Raw genomic sequence first — 25,633 nt, 5'->3', positions numbered from 1 at the left:
TTTACCACACCAAGAAGCAGAAAAACAAGAAACCCACCCAAATGCAGCTTGCATAGCTTTTCCTATGAAGATTTTTAAAGAACAGTGATTACTGGACAACACTTACAGATTATTCCATTGGCATGCTGTTCAATTTCTCTTTGTCAATATTTTTAATATAAGATTATGATCTCTCCATTCTTATAAAAGGGGCAACATAATTGCTCCTTCAAGTAATAGTGGGGAACTCATAATTTAAACACATTGAATCAGCACTTTGCTACTAACTGAGTTAATACTGTATGCCATTGAGAATGAGCTGTTAACATCCTCCCTGAAAAGGGCAGTTCAGTTCTCCAGAACAGATGACATTCATTTACTGATCTGATTAGGATTACAATGGAAAACTCTTATGCAGCCCAGCTCTCCTTGGAGAATGTGTGTGCATGTGTGAGTCTCTTCTAATATTATATAAACATACAAATAAAATAAGATCTTGTCTGTACAACACAGAACAGGCAAAACATGACAGTTTTCATTACCTAACCTTCTGATAAGATCTCTGCACAGGATTTTTAAAGAGCTTATAGAATTGATTCTGCAAAACAACTTGTTACTCCTCTTCTAAAGGCCAGATGTTTATTTTGGTAATCTGTCTAGTTGTAGCCTTCCAGAAACAAAGGCTTTAATAAAAGGGAGCAGATGTCAGCCACAGCTCTATTGTCTGAACAGTACAGGACAAACTCAGGGTGATGTGATGTTTGCCGTTCATGCAGCAATGGTGCCAGGGTACACAGACATCAGCTGTCTAAGAACTGATATCCCCCACCTCCAAGGCAGGGAGTCCAAGTGCAACAGGACTTCCCTTAGACAAGCACTGAAGACCTCAAATCTAGTGCCCAGTGCCCCGCTGGCGTAGGGGAATATTCAGAGGAGTGAGTGGCAGAATCCATAAGTACTGTGATGGTGAGAGCTGTCACCTCCACCTTTTGTGCAGCTTCCAGCTCACTGTGTCATTTTATAAATTCTTTGGATAAGAATATTATCAAATCAGACCACAACAGGAATTTGAGAAAGGGAGAGATGGAAATACCAGGGAGTTAACTATGGTAGTCAGCCTGTTCCATGAGGTAATGACTAAAAGACACAAAATTACCATGTTGCACAGCAGTTCTGCATGCATATATTTTAACTTGGACACAAGTGGAACAGTAGTGGACTGAATTACTTATTTAATCCTGGCTGTTCTCTGACAACAATCATGCCCTTTTCTAAATACTGTTCCATAATACTGCTACATCTGTATTCTGTGCAATACTATGTGACTTCAAAGTATTACTGCCACTTATTAAAATTTTTTAGCCTTTCCTCATGTATCATTTTTCCTCTATGTTAGAACTTGCCTCTTAAGAAGACTTTAGTTAAAGTAGTTCAACACCTTCAATAACAAAACCTGTTTTGTTTTTTTTTTTTCAAAAAAGCATGGCACAATAGGAAGTTTCTGTTTCTTGGAAAGGAGAATTAGGATCCTAAACAAAAATTTTAATAATTATGTCATATTTGCTGAAAAGTTTTGCAGATTATCAGTGTAATAAATATAAGTATGAAAAAGAAATGTGCAGTATTTTCCACTATATCCTGTAAGAGTAACAATTTTAATTTTACACCAGTCCCTTTTAAGTGTTCTATAATGCATTAAAACCTTACACAGTTGTATTTAGGAAATAAAAAGTCTGCAAGCAGAGTTAGGTATCTCCAGAGACATCTTTGATGCCTATCATCTTTATGTTAAGGGATTGTTTACAAAATACCTGCTACTTTGCTTTGAAGCAGCTATTAATGAAGTTTATTTAGTCCAAATAAAAACTGTGGTGCTCAACAGGATTGTACTCTCTCCACTACAGGGTAAACAGCAGCACTATTATACTTTACTGAAATAAGTCCTGACTTCTCTGAGGGAAATAAAATTCTTGTATTATTTTATTTTTACTTAGTTGCTGAGCTTCTATTTTTTAAGCCCTGACACTGGGCAAGCTGGCTACTCTACACTTTGCCTCTGGTACCACATTTCCCTTTAAAAAGTACATATTGCACAGAACTAAAGCTCTTCCCCTCAGGACACAGAAAAGCAATAGAGAAGTGGATGGCAAAAGCATAGGCATAGTCTGAAAGTTATAACTAGCCCTTGTGAATAATCTGAGCAGAATCCTCCCAACATGGAGAAGACTCTTGAGCAGGGGTTGCTTTCCAACACCAAGTCTGCCTTCTATATTTCTCACTTGGGACAAGGTCTTAATCAGGAACATAAACAGTGCATGTCACTGGCCTCAAGCCGCATTCAGCCTAGGGTTCGTGGATGTCTGTGAGCAAGAACTGCTCCAATACAACTGCAAAAGGTAATTAAGAAAAAATCACACAGAGCTTAAATTTGCCATACAGGAAACTGTACTTCTGACGGCAAAAATAATTAGTCAAGAAAGTTTTAGTATCATTAACTATTAACAATTGTTACATGATCTCTGAGCAAGTCACATTAACTTTTATCTAGCAAAATAATCCCTCTTCTAAAAGCAGACCTGGACCAAAAAAGTGCTAAGTGAATCAGATATCTCCAAGGGTGCAGAGAATCAAATGTAGACTTGCTGGATACCAAATTAGCCTCACAACTCCTCTAGCTCCTAAAGTGAACACACTACAGCAGGCATGTTAAAGTGAATTCTGCCACATTGTTTGAGGACCTAGAGACAGAGTTCAAGCTCTCTGTATCTGTAGACACAAGAATAATAACAAACTCTCCAATGACAGGCTAGGGCAGAAAATCTGAGGTGGCCTCTAGCCAGTTTTGTTAAATTCTCTTCTTTCTTTTATCAGTGAGCAGTTACTTATGTGTAATGTGACACCTATAAAAAAGGAAGAAAAAGAAACATGTGTGCATCTTTTCACGTTCTTAAAAAAAAAACCCAGAACAGAATGATACAGAACAGTGTAAAGAAATCAGGGCCACAATAATTGTCTGTGCACTGAATAGCTTCCCAAGAACACTGTGCCTCTTTCAGCAGCCTATTTTCTTTCTTTCTTTCTTGTCTATATGCCTTTGCTGTTTTGTTGGAGTTAACACCCGTATATTACATTTCAGGGGAGGACAATAAATATCACATATCTCTGTCTCTACTGCTGCCCACTAGGCACTCTATCAGGACTCACCATAACACTAAACCATACGAACAGTTTCAAAGGGAAAAAAAAAAAAAAAGAGTCAGCCTGCTATGTAAACATTTTCCCTTTGGCTCCAATTCCCACCTGGAGACAGATTTCCTTTTCATTTTGTTTGGCCTGAATTTCAGGCAATCTCCCTTCAGTGGCAGATTTCGGCATATAAAACTGTCACTGCTCAAAGTGCTAACTTGCGACTTCACAAAGTGCAGTTTCACTGGGAAGTGGCTATTTCCAGTCTCCTGAAAGATCCAGGAGTCACTTTTAGTCTAAGAAAAGCTGTCTACTCAGCTGTGGAGAATTCCAGATGAGGCAGGTGTGAGGCACAGGCCTAATTTCAGACATTCAGTTTTCCAGCATTTCTGGCTTTCTTAAAGTTTAAGGCTTAAATACCTGGGCTGCTGCAGGGCACTGCTGCCTGGGTAGAGAACCCTGTAAAAGGATATGATGTAGATACATACCCAAGAGCCATGTCCCTGAAGAACATGGAAACAAGGAACAGGCAGACCAGGCTGCCAGAACTGAAATGGCTGCAGTGAACCCAGATTAGGAATGTAAGGATGAGCTGACCATGGCTCAGTGGGCCTGTGACACATCAGGACACCTGGGAGGAGATGCAACACAGAGACAGGCTCATGATCAAGGGGGAGACCCGAGCGCTGAAGTCACTGAACAGCTTATCCATGAGTGTGAAACGTGTACCACAATCAAGCAAGTCAGGTGGGTAAAGCCCCTCTGCTGTGGAGAACAGTGGCTGGGAAAGACAGTATGGGATTATTTTCTTCAGGGAATATAATCCACAATTTGAGTTGCATTTCATAGCTGTAGGTCAAAGTGCTATAGCAGAAGCTACTAGATCTAACTGAAGATGGGATCTGTAAGAAAATGGGCAAAACAAAACCGATTCCAGTGCCCAAAAACACAACACAACCTACCAGATCTGACTAAGGCTCTACTACAAATTAACCCCACTTTACTATTCTTTATGCAAAGTGCATGAGTTTTCTCCAGAAACATGCACTAGACACTAACATCTCACTCTTACAGAGCCCTAACTAGATTAGGATAACTATATTAATTTCAGATTTACACTACTACAAATTTGAAAAGCAGGATCACATGTCTGATTTGTCAGAAAAGTAGACTTTGTTCTTACACACCATTTTATAGCAAAGTCATTAAAATGAAACAGACTGTAAAGTCATGAAAATATGTAAATTATCGTATTGTTGGTGCTATAACATAGCACTTAATTCTCAGTAAAATTATTTGTGTTCTTGTGTGCTTGAAGCTCTTATCTTGTTCACAGGAAATAAAAATTGTTCTTGCCAAGTACTTCATTTCAAAATCTATTAGCATAACTTGTTACTGAAAAACTGGGAGTGCATCTTAGAAGACTGAGAAAAGGAGAAGATAGGTTAATGATTAATTATTGTATCTGCAATTACATCAACTCAGAAAAACCAAAAGGTCTTGCTCACACTTCAAAACATGGAGTTTGTCTCTTGGTACCAGAAGAATCCCTCCCTCTGTTGTACAAGACACTCTGTGAACCAGTAAACATTGATCATCTTTTGGTACCTTTCTCCCCTCCTACATGAGGTGTCAGGTGTTCAAATGGTTGACACAAATTCCCTTTGGATACTTGCTGAAACCATTAAAGACAAACCTCTTTTAGCCTGCAGTTACATCCTGAAAAGTGATTATTACAAATGGTGATGTCCCAGACAGGAAAATCTAGTCTTAGATAAACCCCTTGTGCACATTGCTGAGGTTTTTTATTAAGGAGAAAATAGTGAGAAAGTGAGAAAAAATATCCCAAAACTATTAATGCTAATACTAACATAGAAAAACCAGTATAGCTTTGAACATAACATTGAGTCATGGACATCATATGTTCATGAACGTCTATTGAAATAACATAACCAAAATAAAAAGTGTACCTATTTTGCTTTGCACTGTCTAGCCCTCATACCTTTAGAGGAATAGGAATGGGCCTGACCAGTTTGTATCTTAAATGTGAATTGTCAGCAACAATGCATAAAACAGAATAAGTACATAGAAAGTCTCCTGATAAGACTGTAGAATGCAGAAAAACAGACAGAGGTTTTTAATAGATAAAACTGGATTAAAAATTTCCTGGGCACAAATCAGAAATTATAAGCTACAAATTTCACTAACTCAACTAACAGAAAACTCTGTATTTTTTCAGTTTAAGTTATTTAATAGAGATTATGCTTTGGTTATTTATGTCAAGATAAGCACATGAAAATACTCAGTGTGGAAATGACAGAGACAAGATGTGCAAGGTTTGCTGACTTTTACCTAATTGTAATATTTTATCCTCCCTTCCAGCACCGACTTCCTTTGCCTTCTGCATAATGTTTCGCCTCCACTCTATTACCTAAGTTCATTAACTACTGCAGCAGGTTAATTCATGAAGGCTGGAGATCCTGCACATATGTTCTCCTTCATCTAGAAAATGTTGTTTCTTTCAAAGCATGTTTGCTCTTTAAAGATGTTCATGCAGACAGTGAAGTCCAGTAATAGGATTAACTCTGCTCAACCAAAATGGCTATCAGCTCAGCAGACAGATTAATGAGATCATCTCACATGTTGCATGACATCTTCTGCCTTGCTAATTCCAAATAGCAGCTTCTAAGACTAGGTTAAAACACTCTATAAAGGTAATCTGAGAGGGTTAGAAACAACAGATTTAAAATACTGTGTTTTCCCAGGCAAACTACAATCACACAGAACAATGTAAAGGTTGTCATTTGTAAATGAGGGGCTGATCCATAAGCAAGGGTAATAATCCCTTCCACGTCTCAGATACATTTCTTTGATTGACTTACCTTACCTGGAAATAAGAAGATAAGAGTTATACTGCTGAGGTAAACAAGTAAGGCCAATACAAAGCACATGGGAAGGATGTTAAATACTTTGCTTTGAGAAACCAGTTAGCTACTGTATCATATCTAATGTCTTTGTTGCAAAGGATCCTAAATCACTTTTTATATGCTTGTGCATTAAGCAAACAATTGCACTGCAGTCAACAGGCTCTCAAGAGATCTGAGCAGCACAGTTGAATCCAGCAGGGACTAAGTCAGAACCACTTTGGATGTACGTATCAAAGGCTACAGCTTCATCTTGCACTGGTGGATGGAGAAGTTCACACCAAAAAAGCAGCCCACCCATCTCCCTGTTGTCAGATTTACAGCAAATAGTGCTCATTTATCCTAAACACTCTGATTGCATAAAGACACTCTGAGCATAAAGGAAATTTATACCAGGACAGCAGCAGAGAAGGAGCTTAATTACAGTAACAATAAAACTCAATCTAGCCAGTGTTCTCATTTACTGTGCCAAACACAGACTTCCTAGTTTTTGTGTTTGGACTAGACCCAGGCAGCAAGAATGCCACAAATTCACAGCTTACAGTGGTCTCACCGGGCACTTTACCATCAACAGGTCATACATTAAGCTTGTGACATTTCTGATTTTTACATTCCTGGAGGGAATCCCCTAGACAGACCTAGGATTTACAGAAAAATTACCTGAATTTTCCCTGTATGATCATTACCTGATCCTATTGCCCCATTAATTCAGATTCTACTAGAGAAAGCTCAACAGCAAGTCCCATGTTTAAATGGCCAGCTGAGTGTACTGATATATTGTCCACTGAGAGCCATAACTTACTTACCCCACAGTACCGATCATCACTGAATATCTGTGGTGGCAGTGGATTGCCTTGTGCAGGCTGCCTATCCTCAGGAATATTTTTATACATCCATTGTCTCTTCTCCTCTGACATGGTAATATCCACTTCTTCAAACTCTATGCGGTTGGCTTCTAGAAATCTCACCACATCCTGCTGCCTCTTCTTTATCTAGATGGAAGAAGGAAAATTTAAAAACCTAGAGTCAGAGCAAATCCTCCATAAAACAGACATGCTTACAAATCTAAGAACATTTCTCCCCTCCCATCCCACTTTCATAGGATGGGAAGTCACAAACTCAGAAAGACAAAGGAGAATTTTTTTTTTCCAGTTTTAAATTCATAAAAGTTAAGCATTGCTGTTTCTTTACATGTTTGCAAAGATTATACTTCTTCACGTCATTTGTGAGGTGGCTTTCTGTTTAATTCAGCTTTGGTAATTTCAGCCTTTACCCTCTAAAGATATTTTTAAAAAGCAAACTGTAAGGGTCTATTCAGAAGTAGAAGTTAAAAGAGGCAGTCGGTGCTCAAAGATATTAGGAGCTATATTTTTAAAGTATACAGGCACCTAAATATACAAGGTAAATAACCTGGCAAGTCTCAGAAGAATTTACTCCTAAAAGTGTTCATTGAGAGGAACATATGAGTACATCTGAAAAAAACCCACCCCAGCTACACACATTTTTGTTTTCTATACACCTACACATCTTTTTAAGTGTAGCTCAACAGTTTCCTGAGCAAGGCTTGTTGAATACTTAGCTAAGAGTGTCTGTCAACATAATACACATGCCTGAAAGTAAGCATGATGTCATCTCTTGAAAATGAACTTTAAAAAAAAAAAAAGGCAAGAGGTTTGTATTAAATGTATGGGGTTTCTGCCCCTCAAAGAGATTGTCACCTTTATACAAAGAGACAGAACACTGAGAACACTGGCAGTTTTTACCTCATCGTAGTTAAGATTGGTTGGACTCAATGATCTTCAAGGTCTTTTCCAACCTTAACAATTCTATGATATTAAGATCAGCCCTTAAGAGCTAGCTGGGCTTCAAGAAGATACAGTCAGGTAAAGACAACCTCTGCCTCAAATAGGACTTTATATCAAGACAGCAACCTTTGAAATGAAAGTCTGCGTACTTTTTGCATCAACCTGATGAAATTAATACTTTCAGAAAGGAACTATAAATTATGTGCCATATTTTTTACAGCTATCATCACAGTGTTATTTGAAAAGAAATTCAGCTTTAATAATTTTACAGTATTCCTCGAGTGTCATATCCATGCAGTTGCTGGCTGGCATAAAGCCCAGGTGGGTGAATCATGCCTGTGGGTATCATATGACCTAGATACTATTTGGAAATCAAAGGATTTTTAAAATGCATGTGCTAGTTGTTCCTGTCACACAACCAAGTCTACCTAGCTAAATACATCACAAAAATACAAAATTTTGGAAGCAATACTGATGGAATTCTTATTTCCTTGAAATAAGGCAGCCATCCTAAGAAACTAGGAATACAAAGCATTGAAACCATTACTGTATTTCTTGAGAAATAGACTGCACAGTAAATTTGTGTCACAGTGTCTTATTCTTTTTCCTTTATTTGCACACACTGGTACAGTTTTTTAGGCATATGTGAAAGAAGCATAGAGAAGGCAGCTCCTAAACTTTCATGTAAGTAATGCATTATCAACAACAGAAAAATTACTGCATCATCATCACTGGTGGTACCAAAGGCAACACACCTTTTACTGCGTCCCTAAAAATTCAAAGTATAGAAGTAAAAGACAAAAATATTTTCCTCTGTCTTTCAACAAGAAGCTGCAAAAGAACACAAAAGAGACAGTGACAGCAACATTCTTAACACAAATGTTAAATATCTGGTTAAACAGAAAAGAGATGTCTAAAATTATATGTGGGAGAGGTAATTTCCTTATAGTGAAGTGCTACCAAAACTCACATGAAATCCTTCCTGCACTGGTCAGAGCAATGAGCAAACTCCAGAGTGGCTGGGCCAGCCCTCTGGCCCCAAGGCCAAATGGCATCTTCCAGCCAAAGCTATTAAACCTTCATCCTCTCAAAGCTGCTGCTCACAAACTGGGAATGATCCCTGGCATGCTGTAACATCTAAGTCATGGCCATGGGCTGCTTGTGAAACTCTAGGTTAGCCTTGGCCAAAGCTGACTGTGCCAGCAACCATTCTTCAAACAGTTCCAGAGTACCAGAGTGCTCCATTCTCAGAGCCAGGACATGCACTAGTACAGGTGTATCCACGTGGACCCATTTCCATCTGCTGTCCCCCAGCAGCCAGTAAACTAAGTAACTTAGGTTTAGTCAGATCCCTATCATTTTACAGTTCACACTATTAGAATTCTCCCACAACCAGAAATTTCCTAATGCCTCACTTTATTTTTATAAAACTAATTAAGATGTTGAAGTGAAGTAAATTGGGGTTTTCTGTTTTTTTAGCCATAAGCCTTACAATTCTCCACATGACATCTGTATGAGTTATCAGCTGTGGATGTACCAGCTGCATAAACCTAAACAAAGTAGCCTGAAAATTTCAAGCCAAAAAAACTAGCATTTTCTCCTCCCCAATTTATTTGATTCAGGCCTATAAACTGAAACAAGAGCATTAGTTGTATTTAAAATCGTATTAAATTACGTCTTGTTGTTTAAGAGGGATGCTCAGAGCATCTGTCACAACAGAAGCCAGCTGATTATTCCCCAAGAAAACCACAGGACCTTTGTCTCTGTCTACAACTGGATCTGTGCCTCAGAAGTGCGTCAGCCTCCCAGCCCTGCCTGCAGCTCTCATCTGTGCTCACCCAGAGCCCTGAAAGCTGCCAGCATTGGGCCACAGGAAACACGGAGCAAAGGCAGCATGGCACAAGGAGCAGTGTCATCCCTGCTTCCTCAACAGCCTGTCCTGTCAAAAGCCCAGTGGAGAAAAATACATCCTCATTTGACAAACCACGGAGGTGGATAATACTCTCTGTAAAGTATCTTGCTGCTACCAAGGTTTCTCGAGTCTGATGCAACTCAAATCAACCTGAAAAAAAGAAGAATCCATTGTCAGAGGTACCATGTTCAGAAATACTTGGTTTGTGGCTATTCGTACACCACTTTGGGAAAGTGTTTGTAGTCTTACACAACACACTGCTTCAGCATCAATATATTTTGGGTTTAATACCTTTCAGCACACCAGATGACACTGCAAAATATACCTTCAAAGCATATATCCACTGTGAGGTTTCAGAGGAAAATCTTCATGTAATATGATCCTAATCTATCTTTAAATGCAGTGAGAAAACCCTGATGGAGTTAATGGTCTGCTATTATAGTCCAGTGTTTGACTCCCCTATTTTTAGGAGGGCAATTCTTTTCTGAACATCATTTATCTGTGTTTGGTTTTAGTGTTAGTCTATATTTCTATTCACAAAACTAAGACAGGAAAAAATCCCCAGAGACAACTCAATTTTATCCTTGTATTCAGAGCTGGTATCTTTATTAGGATTAAAAAGCAGCAGAAGTAGGATGTTCATTGTGATACATAAAACTGCTAAAATGAGCTAATCACTTAATCAGTAACCCAATTTATAAAGGAAGACTTTTGTAGCTAAATAATTCTGTCTTTCTGTCCTAGTTTTCATTTCTTTATACTAATTTGCAACAAGTAACAAGAGGACACATTTTCAAACTGCTTTGGAGAAATATTTCAACGACATACTCAGGCCAGTCCAGGTGGGACCACTGGGATTATCTGTTCTGACTCTCAGCATCCCTGAATTAATTCCTCTAAGGAGTAAAGGGTTTCTTCAGATTTCTTTTTCACTCTAAGATCCATTCCTGAGCTGATAATAACAGAGAGCTGGTCTTTGCAATTTGTTTCCACAATTAATTGACTGTTTTTACTTGAAATATTTTCTTGCTTCTGTTCAGAATCCACCTCACTTCAGCCACCTCACTTTTTACATCTTTGCCCAGACTAAAAAAGGTTCTGTTCTAAGATTTTTGTTTCCTACACAACTAATATCAGATCTCCCAGCTAAGCTGAACACTGATCTCTGGTAGCAAGAGAAATCATATTACTCATTCAGTAGCAGAATGAGAAAATGAGGATGTCACCAACTATAAATCATGTCCAAGTTGGAGCAGAAGTTTAGAAAAATCAGATTACATCCTCTATCCAAAGTTTCCCGGAAGCTTCTCATCACTTCCAACAAGTAAAAGTTCCGTTCTTTTTTGCCCTGTCTATGCTTGCTGAACCTGTTTTCAGAAGTTCTGCTGCCCTTGAAAGGCTTCCCTACTGACAGCTACTGAACCAGAGGAGCATAGCATGTGGTCTCTTAATTACTACAGTCAGCTGCACCTAATCATTCTATACTATTTTAACCAAGATATTTAATACCTTGCAAAAATCTTAGTAGTCCATGATTTATCTAATTCAGATAAGAGAAATTAATATTACTTCTACTCTACTATATGCAAGATGACTCAAGTCACAATACTAATAGGAACTGTGCCATGATTCAAGAGAATTCCTCTGCCTTTTTTCATTAGCCCAGTTAATATAAATGGGAAAAAGCAGACCCATTCGCAGTTTCAAATTTCTTCACAGTGTCAACAGGAGGAATGTTGCTGAGTGTCTGGTTCTCACAAAGTGGATGTGGAAGCTTGGTTTCCTGTTGTAGGCTGTACCCCACACCTTCTGGAGATAAGGTACTCCTTGTTTTTTTGTCCTCCTGCCTACAAGTGGAGGGAATCACAACAGGTACCCTCCATGAATTGGCTGATGACTGAGATGTGCAGCACTGACTGTTTTACAGTCTCATCCTCTTGGAATTGAAGGAACTGACAGCCTAGTCTGAACTGTCCACTCCTTCTAGACAGATCCCAAGGACAAAAAAAATAATCTTTCTAACACAAAATCTTCCCCCAAAAAATATTCAGACCACACATGGTGAGCGAGAACAAAGCCTTATGAGGTTATCTTTTAAGCTGGCTTGTCAGATCACAGGCACATTTTAGAAGCTTGACATTTAATAAACAAAAATTGAATGCATTTCTAAGTTCATCTCAAATACTTGTTTCACAGCCTGGCACACCTGTGCCTCTAAAGATGGATATGGTCCTGCTAATTTTCTTCCTTCTTTTTTAATTTGATTACTCGTCCCACACACCTGCCCTCACTCCAGAACTGCATCAGCCACGTTACCCACCCACTGACTCAGCCAAAAACTGAATGTATTGCATTTGGCAGGGGCACCTTTATGGTGCAGTCTGATAATACAACTCAGCAGATCTCACTGCTGGCTGTCACTGAGATGACACAATGTTCCTCCCTCCTGCCAAGTACCTCCTGCAGCTTTCCTCACACAAGCATAATGCAGGAACCAGGGGAACAAGGGAAGGAGCATCAATAACATCAGTACCACAATCTCACCAGTTTATACCAGGAACAAAACTGCATCCTAAGAAAATGGCTCAGCAGTGGCTAAAGGTACAGGTATCTGAAATATGAACTGCAGAAGCAGCATGTGTTACATAAACACAAGCTCAACTCACTCCCACAACTGAAAATATTATATGTGAGCCTCTGCCTTGACAAGTCATGCAAACATAACCAAAGGGACTGTTGCAGTGTAAAATGCAGATGTAATATTGGTACTGCAGAGGATTACTTATCTTCACTTCTCACACAGATGTGGCTTAACATATACTCACAGATATTGAGGAGATACTATGCTCTAACAAACTGATACAAGCCCTAAACACATTAAAAGAACAGAATTTTAAACTGTGTTGAAACATCCTCTTCTTATGTTTCCACTATGTTTCTGCACCCATAAAGAAGAAAAACAAACAAACAAACAAACAAACAAAAAACCTACAAAAAACAAAAAAAAAACCCAAAAAAACTATCACATGCACTCATAAGCTTGAAATGCAAATCCTTATGGTCCTGTTACATTTGAGACCTGTAGTGACAGAGATTTTCTGCCACATTTCTCTTTTCTTTGCCTGACTTAAGAAAGAAGAACATAATGACCCCTGGCAATTTTGATTGCAGTGAAATGGCAGCACTGTGACAGAACCTAACAAAGGTTCATATGATTAATTCATTGTTCTTGACACAGGAAAATGGAACTCAGCTATGTACATATGAAAAAATGATGAGAAGCTATGATGAAGAGAAGGTTAACAGATAAAAAAAGTTTAAATAAAAATAAACAAAAATCAGCATTGCATAGCTATTTCCAAAAGTAAAGTGAGGGGCTCTCCACCATAGCAAATACCACATTGCTTTTGACAGAAGGAAAACACTATCTTCTCATAACAGGCCTCCAAATAACCAAAAGCACCTGAATGCTTCATCCTCAAAAAAAAAAAAAAAAAAAAAAAAAAGTTTCAATATCCTAAAAACTAGCCACAGAACTTTTCAACCTCAAGAGGAACAGAACAGTATGTGAACAGAGGCCACAAGCAGCCAGCACTGCCCTGGTCTCCTGCTAGCAGCAACCTTCCGCTTGCACACAGAGATATAATTAAGGACACACAACATGAAACACTATTAGACTGGGAGGGCATCTGTTCAGCTTTATGCAAAATCAGTCTGCAGGTCTCTGGGAGCTGCTGAGATACAGCTTAGCCAAGGACTCTGCACACCTTTGCCTCTGTGCAATGTTTGTATGGTAACTTTGAAAAGAACCCAGTATTTAAGAAATGCAATTAAAATTTGAGACATGTTTGGTTTTTAAGAGATTCTTAATCACAAGCAGTCAGTAAAGGAAAATATTTTCTATAAAGCTACAAAGACAGTTAAACTGCTCCATGCCCAATGCCTGCTAGCCTCATATTTTCCTAGCCAGATGCTGCACACTGATAAATGCATTTAAATCTACTTCTGTGTGTGCACATATGTCCATCACAAGGCGAAGAGAAAAGTTTATTTTTTAAGGCAGTTTGTCTAAAATCATTGCTCTCTGTGCAAGTAACAGTGTAATATTCTGAAACACAAAGGGGTCTTTAGCAGTATAAATACAACTATCACTGCTAAAAACAAGAGATGACAGGAATTTGCTCACAGGTTCACTAGATATTGTTTCAATAAGCAAAGGGAAATGGAGACAAAAATGGAAGAAACAAAAAAAAGGGAAACACCAAGAAAGGAAAAAGATAACGTTCTACAGAAAAATCACCGAGACAGTGCTACGCAGGGTGCCTTTGAGATGTGTGCAGCTGAAGAAGCTTCTGAAATCATACCCAAGTCTAGTTCTTTTGAATTCTTCTGTATTTTGGGAAACAAGACTTCCCGGCAATGTACACAAATAAAGTGATTCTATAATTTTCTTCTTGCAGTAGGAACAATGTGTTCTTACAGCGTTGAAAATCCATTTACACAGCAGCCTCTGTGTAGGACTGCAGGAAAACAGATGCTATAAACCCCAAAATTTGTCTCATTGCTTCCTCATCAAAAGAATAAGAATGCCATTGATGCTGGATCTACCCTCTCATTAATGGTGTGAATTTTCTTCTATTGCATCAGTGTGAAACTAAAATATACAGCATTGCTGTGGAAATAAAAAATGGCTAAAACAAGGTGAAACTTGAAGACTGCACAGCAGGAATTGAACCAGAACCTGGAAGTCTCACTGAGGGTACAGGCAGCTCCAAATTAGTGAGACAGACTAAGAGCCAAAGGACTCCAAGCAGACTAACATAGCCGGAAGATTCCCTGCCCAGCCTGGCAAGCAGCAGGTGACTGCCAGATTAAAGGTCAGGATGCAAAGCTGGTTGTTCTACAGGAGCTTGCAAAGCCTGCTGCCAGTTTAGATTATAACCCATGGGAAGAATCTGTGGAATTACGCTATCCTGAAAACACTTGTATTTGACAAAATGCATGCTTGAAATGGTATTTTTGCTACAGGCACAGAAGCTTCCCTAGTCATAGGTATTTTCTTGTGGGGACACTGAGAAAGTGTGTTGGCTCTTCAATGGTTCTTCACCTCTAACTAAAACAGAGGGCAGGTTACCAGAGTTTGCCTATAAATTCATCCAATTTTAAAAATGTCTCAGCCAACAGTAAGCCAAAAAGTCAAAATTATTAGAATTATGTGTTAGGATTTTTTTTTCCTTTTCAACAAAGTGAGAACTCAGTGGCTAGCACAAGAGACAGGAGAAACTTTGACCAGCTTGGAAGATCTCAGGGATTCGTAAAATATATCCTCAGCTATCAAGAACTTCTCCTGAAGGAACCATCCTGCAGGGCTAGACTATTGCTTCAAAAGGCTAACAATTCAAATGTTAGCTGGCAGCTAACTTCTTTCAATAGATAGATTGTTTTGTTTGCAATTTACCATATGTTTCAGTAATTCAAGAGAGTGGTTAAAAAGAAAGTGTTATTTTCATGCATTTTTTTCAGCAGAAATCTTTCACAGATGCCAGAGAATAATTTAAATCTCGTATTTGGTATTCTACATTTACCTCCTCTTTGTACTACTCCCTTTTGTCAAAGTGGCATATTTATAGCAAGTATTTTGCATCATGAAAGAAACCTTTTCAACATGCGACATCTATCTTCTTTTTATAAATACATACACATAAATACATCTATGATAACTGCAACCCTTATTATTTCAACTAATTTTCAGTACCTTTTAACTAAATGCAAATTGTTCTCTGATCTCCATGCTATATTACATTTATTTATGTTTATTTCTTCTTATTTGATTCTGAGGAATATCCTTTGCTCCCCAGAAAAGTTCCAGTTCAGCAAGGTAGATGAGAACAGTCAAGTCTAAAATACTGGAAACTCAGTCCTGCATAGATGAACAGAAAGTTGATCTTTCAGTCTCACAGTTCTGCAGAGTAAGCAGAGTGGAGAATAGTTTGGAATCCTGCACATGTGACTCCAAAACTGCTACAGTTAAAATCTTCAGGGATTTAGAAATGTTGCTTTGTTGTGTGCATCAGCTTCCTTGGTAGAATAATGATCTTGGGAAGTAAAACATCATTAATCCCTTTTGTTTCTTTATTTTCCTAAAACATTAAATATTTGGTAATTTATTAAAGTTCACTGAAATAGCACCAAAGATGGCAGCTTTATAAGCAGGTTTTGGAAAGTAAGCAAATGCTCTAATACTCAGCAGTGTGCCCCAGCAGCCAAGAAGGCAACCCACATCCTTGGGTTCACCAGGCACAGCATCACCAGCTGATCCAGATTATCCCACTGCATTCAGCCTTGGTGCTGCCTCACCTCGAGCACCATGAGCAGCTCTGGGCTCCACAGCTCAGGAAGAATGGGAAGGTGCTTGAATGCATCCAGAGGAAGGCAACAAAGCTGGCGGTGGGGCTGGAAGGAAAGTCCTGTATGGAGCACCTGAGGGCCCTGGGCTTGTCTAGTCTGGAGAAAGGGAGGCTGAGGGGTGATTTCACGGCTCCCGACGGTTTGCTGAGGAGGGGAAGTGGAATGGGAGGTGCTGATCTTTTCTCCCTGGTATCCAGTGATGGCATGTGTAATACCTTCGTATGGGGAGGTTCAGACTTGTCATAAGGAAGCCTTTCTCCACGGGTAGTCAAACACTGGAGCAGGCTTCCTAGCTTGCAGTTGTTTAAAACACATTTAGACAATGCCATTAATAACATGCTTTAATTAACTTCTGGTGAGCCCTGATGTGGTCAAGCAGTTGGATTAGATGATTACTGTAGGTTACTTCCAACTGAAATATTCCATTCTACTCTAAATTCTGTGAAGAAAAAGAAAAGTTTAAAAACAAAAAATCCCCCCTAACAAGAGATTCACGCACATTTCCTATTATGTAACATGTTTACCACCTGAACTTTTAAGATGAAAATACAGAATTATTTTTCTTGTGATGAGGTGAGTCAGCACAACACAGAAAGTGTTTGAATTAGTTCTCTGTGTTTATCAGTCACATTGTTTTGTCACAATGAATAAAGCATTCCCAGCAGTATTTTCTGTATTAATTGCAAATGAGATATAAAAGAAAATCTTCAGCACTAAAAAAAGTAGGTCATGTTTCTTCCTTCTCATTAGCTTTAAGCAGCAAAGCCCATTGGCACAGGAATATCTATCTACCAGAACAGATAAAAACACCTAGCAGTGTGTTACCAGGAGATGCGACAGGCAATTAGCCTTGTTTCATCTGGGTGGGGTCTTAGTTCTGTCAGCTCAAGATACAAGTTCTGGCCATCTCCTGCCATAGCCATGAGCTGCACCCTCTAGGTTTTGTCACTCAGGGCCCATAGCCCAACACCAGGTACACCCAACTGCAGCTCCAGCTACTTCTGAAACCAGAGCCAGTGGATGCAGAATGTGGATCCATAAGATGCCACGTGCAGCAGTCTCCAAACAGCAAGGCAGAGGGTTGAAGGCACATCAAGGCAAGCTTTAGAGTTACAGTACTGCCTAGCACAGCAGTGACGTGCTGGGCTTAATGCAGAATCCCGTTCCTACATAAACAAATGGTCACAGCCATATTATTCTCACACAGGTACTAATCCTCCATGAATCTGGGGGAAAGATAAGTCCCCTTGACCACTTGGAAAAAACATCTAGCCTTTCCTCAAGAAGGATTATGCTTGCATTTATTTATTCATTCACCTTAAAGGAGCAGAGATACTATGAATCCAACATGCTCCCAAGAATTTCAAACACAAGTTTGTGAAATAAAGTTGTCAATGCTTTCACTAGTTTCTCCTGACTGTTACTATCCACACAGCACAGATGTGTCATTCTGGCAACCAAAGATATACACACCCTTGACAATGCACTTTGAAATAACAGCAGTAACAGCAGTGCAAGTCATCCAGATTTTGTTCTGCTATGTTTTTGCAGATATTTACAGGTTTTCCCAGCACTATATGAAACTTCAGCTGAAAAATGCATTATGGCTCAAGACAAATGTCATATTTCAGATAAAATTGGACTATATTACTGCAACATTTTCCTATGTTTTTGTAAGTCTAGGAGGGTGGATTTTTCTAAACCAGGGCTGACTGCCACTGCTATTATTCAGATCAGTAACAAAATTATCTTTGACTCAACTGAGCAGAACAAGGTTTCTAACCTTATTAATAAATGTCAACATTATTTCTCTTTCAACAGATGCAACTGTATCTGTGTAGCTTGTGTGTTTTTGCAGCTCTGTTCTATTTCTGCAGACCCATTTCTTAGTGACAAGGTGCATCCCCAAACACAGCAGCCATCTGATTATTATCCCATAAAACTGCAGACATATCTCCTGTAAGGTCAAGAGGAGTCACCTCCACATAGCCAAAGGTATTGCTGAACACCACACTGCATAAACCCAGTGACTTCCAAATTTCCCTGAGTAAGTTGGTGGGCCTGATGCTGAGAACCTTTACTAGAAAACAGACCTTGCTGCAGGCAAACCAGTTTGAATGAGCAGGAAGGGACTGCTTGCACATCAGGGCCTTCATAGCACCTGTCTTCTTTGATCAAAGACTAGTTTTGTTTGTCTTTTCTAACTAATTTTAGCTTCCTAGTTGGTTCCTACTGCAGAATGTGATGGTAGGCATCCTTCAAATGCCACTCCTGTCTCTGTTTCTACATAAACCTATCAGATCACTCAATTAGATATGTTTCAGAAAGACTATCTGACCTTAGGAGATGCAGATCCAGATCAAAGGTTTAAAGCATACTTGAATTGCATTTCTTTAGATTTGACAGGGATGATAATTTCACTAGCCCTGCAGCAATTTAATGACAGGTTTCAGTTGCTGTTGCGCTATTGTTCATGAGATCAAAGGAAGCTTCCTTTCAAATGAAGTCACACAAAAATTCACTTGATTTTCTTTGAAAAACACAGATTAAGAAACCAGTCTTTAACTGATTTGTAATGTTACTACTAAATTGTTCCAAGTAATCATGCATAAATGTTTTAATAGCACTGATAATACCCAACATCATCCTCTGCAGCATAAAGAAACACCAGGAAACAAAACAAATTTGTGAAAGTCTAAATAGAATTTCCATTGTTAAAATCTGAAGAATTTTTTTCTGAGTCACTTTCTTTTGCTTCAAGTGGGACCTATCCAGTGAATTCAGAGGACCTGTGCTACATGGACTGGTGACAAGAATCACAACAGGCTGTATCTCCCAACCTATGAAGGTAAAGGGTATTCTGCCCTTTTGTAACAGCATAAAAATCCAAAAGCCAATGTGTTGTGGTGTGTTTTTCTTTAATTTGATATTTGTTCTGTGTATGTTCAAACCCCCCCTCCCTAATCTCCTCCCTTCCCCAGTTGTCAATCTTCCCAAGCTCTTCCCTAACCCCTTCCTCTCCCAGTTGTCAATCCTCCTTTTCCCTGCCCCTTTCCCCAGAACATTCCCTGTCACTCCTCCTAGCCTCCTCCCCTGCTTCCAGAGAATTTGCATTTAATATGAAATACAGGTTCATGGTTTCAGGCCTCTTCTCACAAAAAAAAAAAAAAAAAAACCAAAAAACTCTGAAGGTAACCCTGCTGGCAGAGTTTGCAACAAAACAATCCCATGGGCCAACGTCTCAGTTGGCCACCTCAGCACCCACAAAGGCAAATGCTCACAGCTGTGATGGAGGAGGCCAGAACACAGCCACGTATTCAGCCCAAGAGCTCTGAAACAGAAAGAAGAGCAACTTTGAAGTTATCATCACTAAAGTCTTCCAATGCCCCTGCCATCCCTGTCAGAGCTGTCAGATAAAAAAATCTTTGTAACACTGTTTACACCAATATTACTTTTTTCCTAGGCAGGAAAGGAACTATTTTATTCCACTGTATGTCTCCATTAGCCAGCACAATCACAATGGTGTGTATCTTATGTTGGTATAAAGATTCTGATATTCTGCAAACAACTCATTAGCTGAAGTAAGGTACATAAATAAAGCTCTCAAGCACAGACCAGACACATGGAATAACATAGAATAAGAGAGATAGGTGAGCAAGCACCATGATTTCTGCTCTCTAGCTTACACTGAAGATAGACATCCACAGCTGCAATAAAGGATCAGGCATTTTTGACATGGCCCTGACAGATGCTGACATATCTTGAGCATCCTAAAGGCATCAGGACTTTATTTCTCTCCTGGGAATGTTAAAATCAGTGGGGTTTTTTTTACTGAGGAAAAATTAGCATCTGTCAGTGATTCAAAGGTTCAAGTGTGTATACATAAACATATATATATATCTATATCCACATATGTATATATGGATATTTGTATCTCTCCATATATATGTGTGCGTGCAAAAGTACATACCTACATATGCATATTCACACAAAATGCAAGTTGATACATATGCAAATGTCACTCCCAGGTATTAACTTCTGCAAGTTTATTCCTTGCAGCAAAATGACAAACACCTTGTGTTTTCACATTTTGTCTTAGTAGGAATGATGGGTGTTAGTTATCCAGGGATAGAACAGCAAAATCAACAATAACAAATCCTGGAACTCTTAACTGTGAAGACAGGTTTGTCCTACCCAAGGCAGATGGGCAGCAACAGAAGGGCATACTGTCACTGATGATTCACTTGACTCCCTGAACAACCTACATCTCCTAAGAACTTACCTTCAGAAATCAGCTAGTAAGACAGTTACTCCCCTTTCTTTGTACCAAATTCAATTACAGTGAAGTACAATATTAAAGTTAGACTAAATATGCCTGTTTACTGATGTAAATCAAATTGATTTTTCCCTTCCCCCCACTAATGAGATAGAAATAACTTGTTTTGGGTGGATTCCTCATGACTGTAGCTCTTATGACCACAGAAGGAGGATACCCACATGCTTTAGACTCAGCCCTTTCAGAATGTTAATAAATATCTTACAGTATAGTAGCACACCTGAGTGGAAAGACTGCCACAGTTCTGAACAGAAGAATTAAAAGATTTCACTCAAAGTACTTCATAGATGGAGGTCTACAGCCCACATAAGACAAGAAAGGAAGTTTTGTGTCCATGTTCTCTTGCAATAAGACGAGCTATGTTAAATTAATTGCCTGTACAATATTTGTATCTCAGTCATTGCTTCTGCTCAGTCACCAAAAACTTTGAGTCATTCCATGAAAGATAAGGTCACCCTTTGCTAATCTACATGAGACACACTTATATCTGATGTTTTCAGAAATTATAAATAACAGTGACTTAGGTCTCTGAATTGAGTCCACCTGCCCATCCAACGGGTGCCAACTAAACAACATACCAACCCCAGGAGAGAAGATTATGGAAACAATGTCTCAGCTACTGAGGAATTCAGAAGCTCTTCTGAGCTTTGGCAGCTATCTGCAGACCAATTTCATTGACAATCACAGGTAAGAAACACTACCACCGCCTCTACATTTACCCTCACCTTGCCAAGGAAAAAAATTCACCAACTTAATGGACTTGTGAAATGTTAACTATCTTCTGTAAACTTATTAAAAATTAAGCTGTTAAAAAACACTGACATACTTGAACATGGTCATGCTTTTTTGGATACAGTAGATTTCAGCTAGGAATAGATTCCATGGAGTACTCTGTTTCTGTGCTCAATATCCTTCTTAGCAAGCTTCCACACTGTAAGGAAAACAAAGACGGCAGCATTTCCTTTTTGTACAGACTCCCCTAGGGGGCAACACTTGAGGCTGCAGGTGAGGAAACTGTTGCCCGTAGAGTACATATTAGCAAAGAGATGCACTCTGGATTACCAGCTCAGTGACAATTTTCTATCTTCAAGTTGCACTCAGATTCATAAACATAAAAGTGATACTGACACTATACAATTAAGAACTTCCTTAAGTGCTATTTTTCCACAACTCACAATTTCTGAGCATTCCTAAGTAATTTGTAATAATAAATTGCATGCAAGTCAACTTTTACATCAATAGTCTTTTTCATTTATTATATAATCAAATTCAGTTATATGCAACATCCAGCAATCACTGGCACTATGACCAGAGTTAGGAAAAAGAATTTCTAGACTTTAACAATATGGGTGGAAGATTAAGGAGAACAGGTCACCATCAGTGAAGTATGTCCATTTGGGAACTTGTACTCTATAGAAAAACAAAGGGGAAAAATCTTCACAACCTCAGTCAGACCAATACCTCATTTGAAGTTTTATTACAGTTCATTGTAATCAAAGGTTGGTAAGAAACCTTCTGCGCATGACACTGTGCAGTCCAAAGTGTGTTCTTTAAAGTAGCATTATTTCTGACATGATCTATCTGCCAAGAAGAAGTGTAAATATTTGAAAAGCACTAGAGCATACAGGAATGGTGCAACAGTTAGGTACTAACTACCATACATAAATTCAACCCACATCCTTATGACTAGGGTTCACATTCAGCTCCCTCCTGAACACATTCCTTAAGTGATCTGAACTGCTGTTCACAGGCTCACAGTTCTCTCCATCACAAGGCAGGAGAATGGAACTAGAGTTTAGACTTACTTGGAATACAGACCTGAAACCTAGATGCAGACAGTGAGTTCTGTAGTTGAAAACCAGCTAAAGCCTTCAACATTGACCTCCCTGCCTCACAGAATTCATAGTCATGAGTGAGGCTCTCAAGCTCTCTCTGCCACAACCCTGCAAAATAGGACTGACAAAAGCCAGCAAAAATGAATAGGAGTCATCTGACCTGATAATAAGAAACTTGAGGAAGAATGAAGTCAATGGACTAGAACCAGAAAGTCCCCACATCTCTCCTATGCACCTATTTATAATTGCTAATGTTCAAGACTGGATACATGATGTGTCCATCAACTGAGCAAGGATCCAGCTTTTTTCTTCCAGTATCATTGCTGTGGTTACAGCAGTGATCTGTAGGTGCACAGCCAAAAGCACCACCGTCCTGAACAGGTGAAATGTCACAGTATAATGTTCATGTGAGAGTCATAAATCAGGCTTTGAGAATTCAATCCAAGAGGTGTATCCTCAGCATGCTGACAGATGTAGACAATACTATGGCTAAGCACTTAAAATACTGCTACTTCCCACATAAATATTTCAGGATCACTTCCAACTGTAAAGATTATTGTCTAATTTCTGAAAAGCTAGCTTACCTGCTGTTCTGATTTTACAAAATTCAAGTATTAAAAAATCATGATAATAGCTAAAATTTACAAAGCTCATTATTTTTTTAGTTGAACTTGCATATATCACATGCAACAAGTTATAAATCCCTCCAAACGACCACCATAACTAATACTGTTTTCTCAAAAGGCACTTATATCACTCAACTAAATCACTTTCAGTTTTGACTGTTGTGCTTTTGGGGAGGCAAACAAAACCAAAAGAACTTAAGATGGTGGATATTCTATAAGTGACATATTCTAAGTTAACTTATTCCACAACTCCAACAAGAAACACAATCTTTCTGATAAATGCTGTGAGAAATGTTGAGTTACAATAACTTTTTACAAACAAGGGTGGAATTGAAATTCATCATCCATTGGAAACCAGCTTAGCCTTAAGAATGCTAGCACTGTATTCGTCTCCATTACATTACCCAACAACAAGTGAACCAAACAAACATGACTACAATTATTCTGACATTCCAAGGTTTTATAATGTGATTTAAAGTCATTCCAGGAAACAAAAAATCCAACTCATTTGACCTCCATAATACGCTTAATCAAAAGAGAGCTTTAGGCTCATAAAGCCAATATTTGCTATAGAAACAATGTAGCTATAACTGCACCTATTTTATCAAGCTTCCTAGTAAAAAACCCATGATCCTCTTCAGTCACAAGAGTCAAAGTCCAAGTTTTGGTCACTTTAAAAGGTCTATTCTTTTCAGGTCGTTGCTATTCCTCCCCAAACTCTCCTGTCCTCCCAAATATCTTTTCCTGAAGAATGTGGCTGAGCAGCACTTATCTTTGTGAAATAAAAGAAATTAATTTCAGTTACCTGTTTTTCTCATCTTGTGAACATACAAAAATTTCAATGGAAAATTGTTTCACATATCTCACTAGTCAAAATAGATTGTACCTGCTGTGCCACAATTTCATGAATTTCCCCATATTATTGTTCAGCTCAATAGATGAAGTTTCAATAAATTAACACCACAAAGGAGAAAGTACAAGTGAGGCAGTTGTTTGAAGGTTCTGCATTATTTAACAGCTCTTCAGTGATATTTCCCTGACCTGATCTTCAGCCCTCTAACTGCAAGACTGAAGTCTTCTCTAGTTTGGCATTTCTAGATAACTGCAGGAATTCCAAAGTTAAAGTCACTTAGCTCATACTACCAGCTTCCTGACAAAGGTAAAGCTGCTTTAAAACACTGAAAACCATTTAACTATGATGTACTATGTATGTAGTACAGTAGCACAAGTGTAAATTTTCATTGATAGACTGGAGAAAGTGAAACAGATAAAATGACAGTCATCTTGGGAATGATTTGGTGAAAAACATGGACATAAACTATTTCCTGAGAACAGTGAAGCACTGCTGAGGGAGAAAAGTAAAGGCTACTTTTAAAGTAACCTTTCTCTTAGACACAAAAGAACATTGATTTGTCCTTATCAGGGAGGAGTAGCAAAGCCTGCCTCCCCAGCCCTACAAAGAAGTGCTTGGAATTTGAGACACAGCTTACCGACACAAGCAGAAATTCAGGTCAGAAAGAGCAGGAGACAGTAAGGCTTGTAGAAACATGCCTGTCTGCCTACTTAGAGGCTTCACATTGCGACTCCATTGAATCTGCCTAATGCATGCTTAAAACAACACGAGGTGATTTAGAAATGTACCCGCACGCACAATGCCTCCTCCTCCCTTCCCACAAGAAGGTCTCAGAAAATTCTCGACAGCGTCCCTACAGGCTAAAGCTGCTGTCCAGCTTCACTAAACACTGAAGATCAATCTTTCCACTCCAGCAACAGCTACCTTTTGGGATCTGTGAGTTGTCTTAAGCTCATGAAGCATTTATAGTCACAAATTTTATTAAACAAACAAAAAGCAGTTACAAGAATTAACCTCTCGGGGGGGTCTAAGAACTTTCAGATGTTTGGAAGATGCTGCAGGGAGAACTCCAAAACCAAATGAAGGGAAAATTCTCATTATTCTTGACTCCTTCTCATTCGCTTAAATTACTTCCTTTTCTCACTCTTCAGAATGACCCTCAAATTATTTTATGAACTAGACTCTTAGAATTATGCATGACAATTATAGTTCTATCTTCTTTAGCCCAAAACAGATTATACCAAGTATTGAGATCAATAAATACTTTAGTAGCTTCTAGATAAAGTTATATTTATACAAACTAAAGCCTTTTCTGAGTACACAATCAGTGTATTTTTCAGGAATGTTTTGGCCAAATGCCTATCATTTGACCTGGGTATTCTGAAGATTTCAAAAGGAGTCATACACAAAGCGTTTAGCTCATAATATTTGCCAAAACAAAGGTTTACTCTAGAGACTACATGGACTTTCCATTTTAAGATAAAGAGTAATTTAACAAAGTATCTCTAGAGATTGGAAAAATAATTACGTCACAATGACGCTGCTTTTTTTTTTTTTTTTTTTTTTTTTTTCCTTGTCAGTTAGTATTACATATAGAAGTTTCTGGTCAAAAACACCCACTCTTATAAGCAGTTAGCCTACAATTTGACTCAAGTTGACTTACAGGTAGAAATTAAACCATGGATTCTGACACCATTTTTAGTAGGAGACAGAGTAGGATCTATATGGGATACTCAGTTTTTCTCGATGGGGAAATAATTCTGTCTTGT

General features: G+C 38.6%; 1 protein-coding gene across 1 annotated transcript in view; it reads right to left on the bottom strand.

Moving 5' to 3' along the window:
• SH3BGRL2 (SH3 domain binding glutamate rich protein like 2) overlaps positions 1 to 25,633 on the bottom strand; it is a 51,024-nt gene that overhangs the window by 10,419 nt on the left and 14,972 nt on the right. The window contains exon 4 of the mRNA XM_072926116.1: positions 6,896 to 7,081. Coding sequence (XP_072782217.1) covers positions 6,896 to 7,081 — 186 coding nt within the window. The remainder of the gene's footprint in view (positions 1 to 6,895; positions 7,082 to 25,633) is intronic.

Source organism: Taeniopygia guttata, chromosome 3 (genome assembly GCF_048771995.1).
Source record: "Taeniopygia guttata chromosome 3, bTaeGut7.mat, whole genome shotgun sequence".
In the NCBI taxonomy this organism is placed as follows: domain Eukaryota; kingdom Metazoa; phylum Chordata; class Aves; order Passeriformes; family Estrildidae; genus Taeniopygia; species Taeniopygia guttata.
The sequence above is the reverse complement of the archived record's forward strand: the minus strand, read 5'-3'. Positions and strand labels throughout refer to the sequence as shown.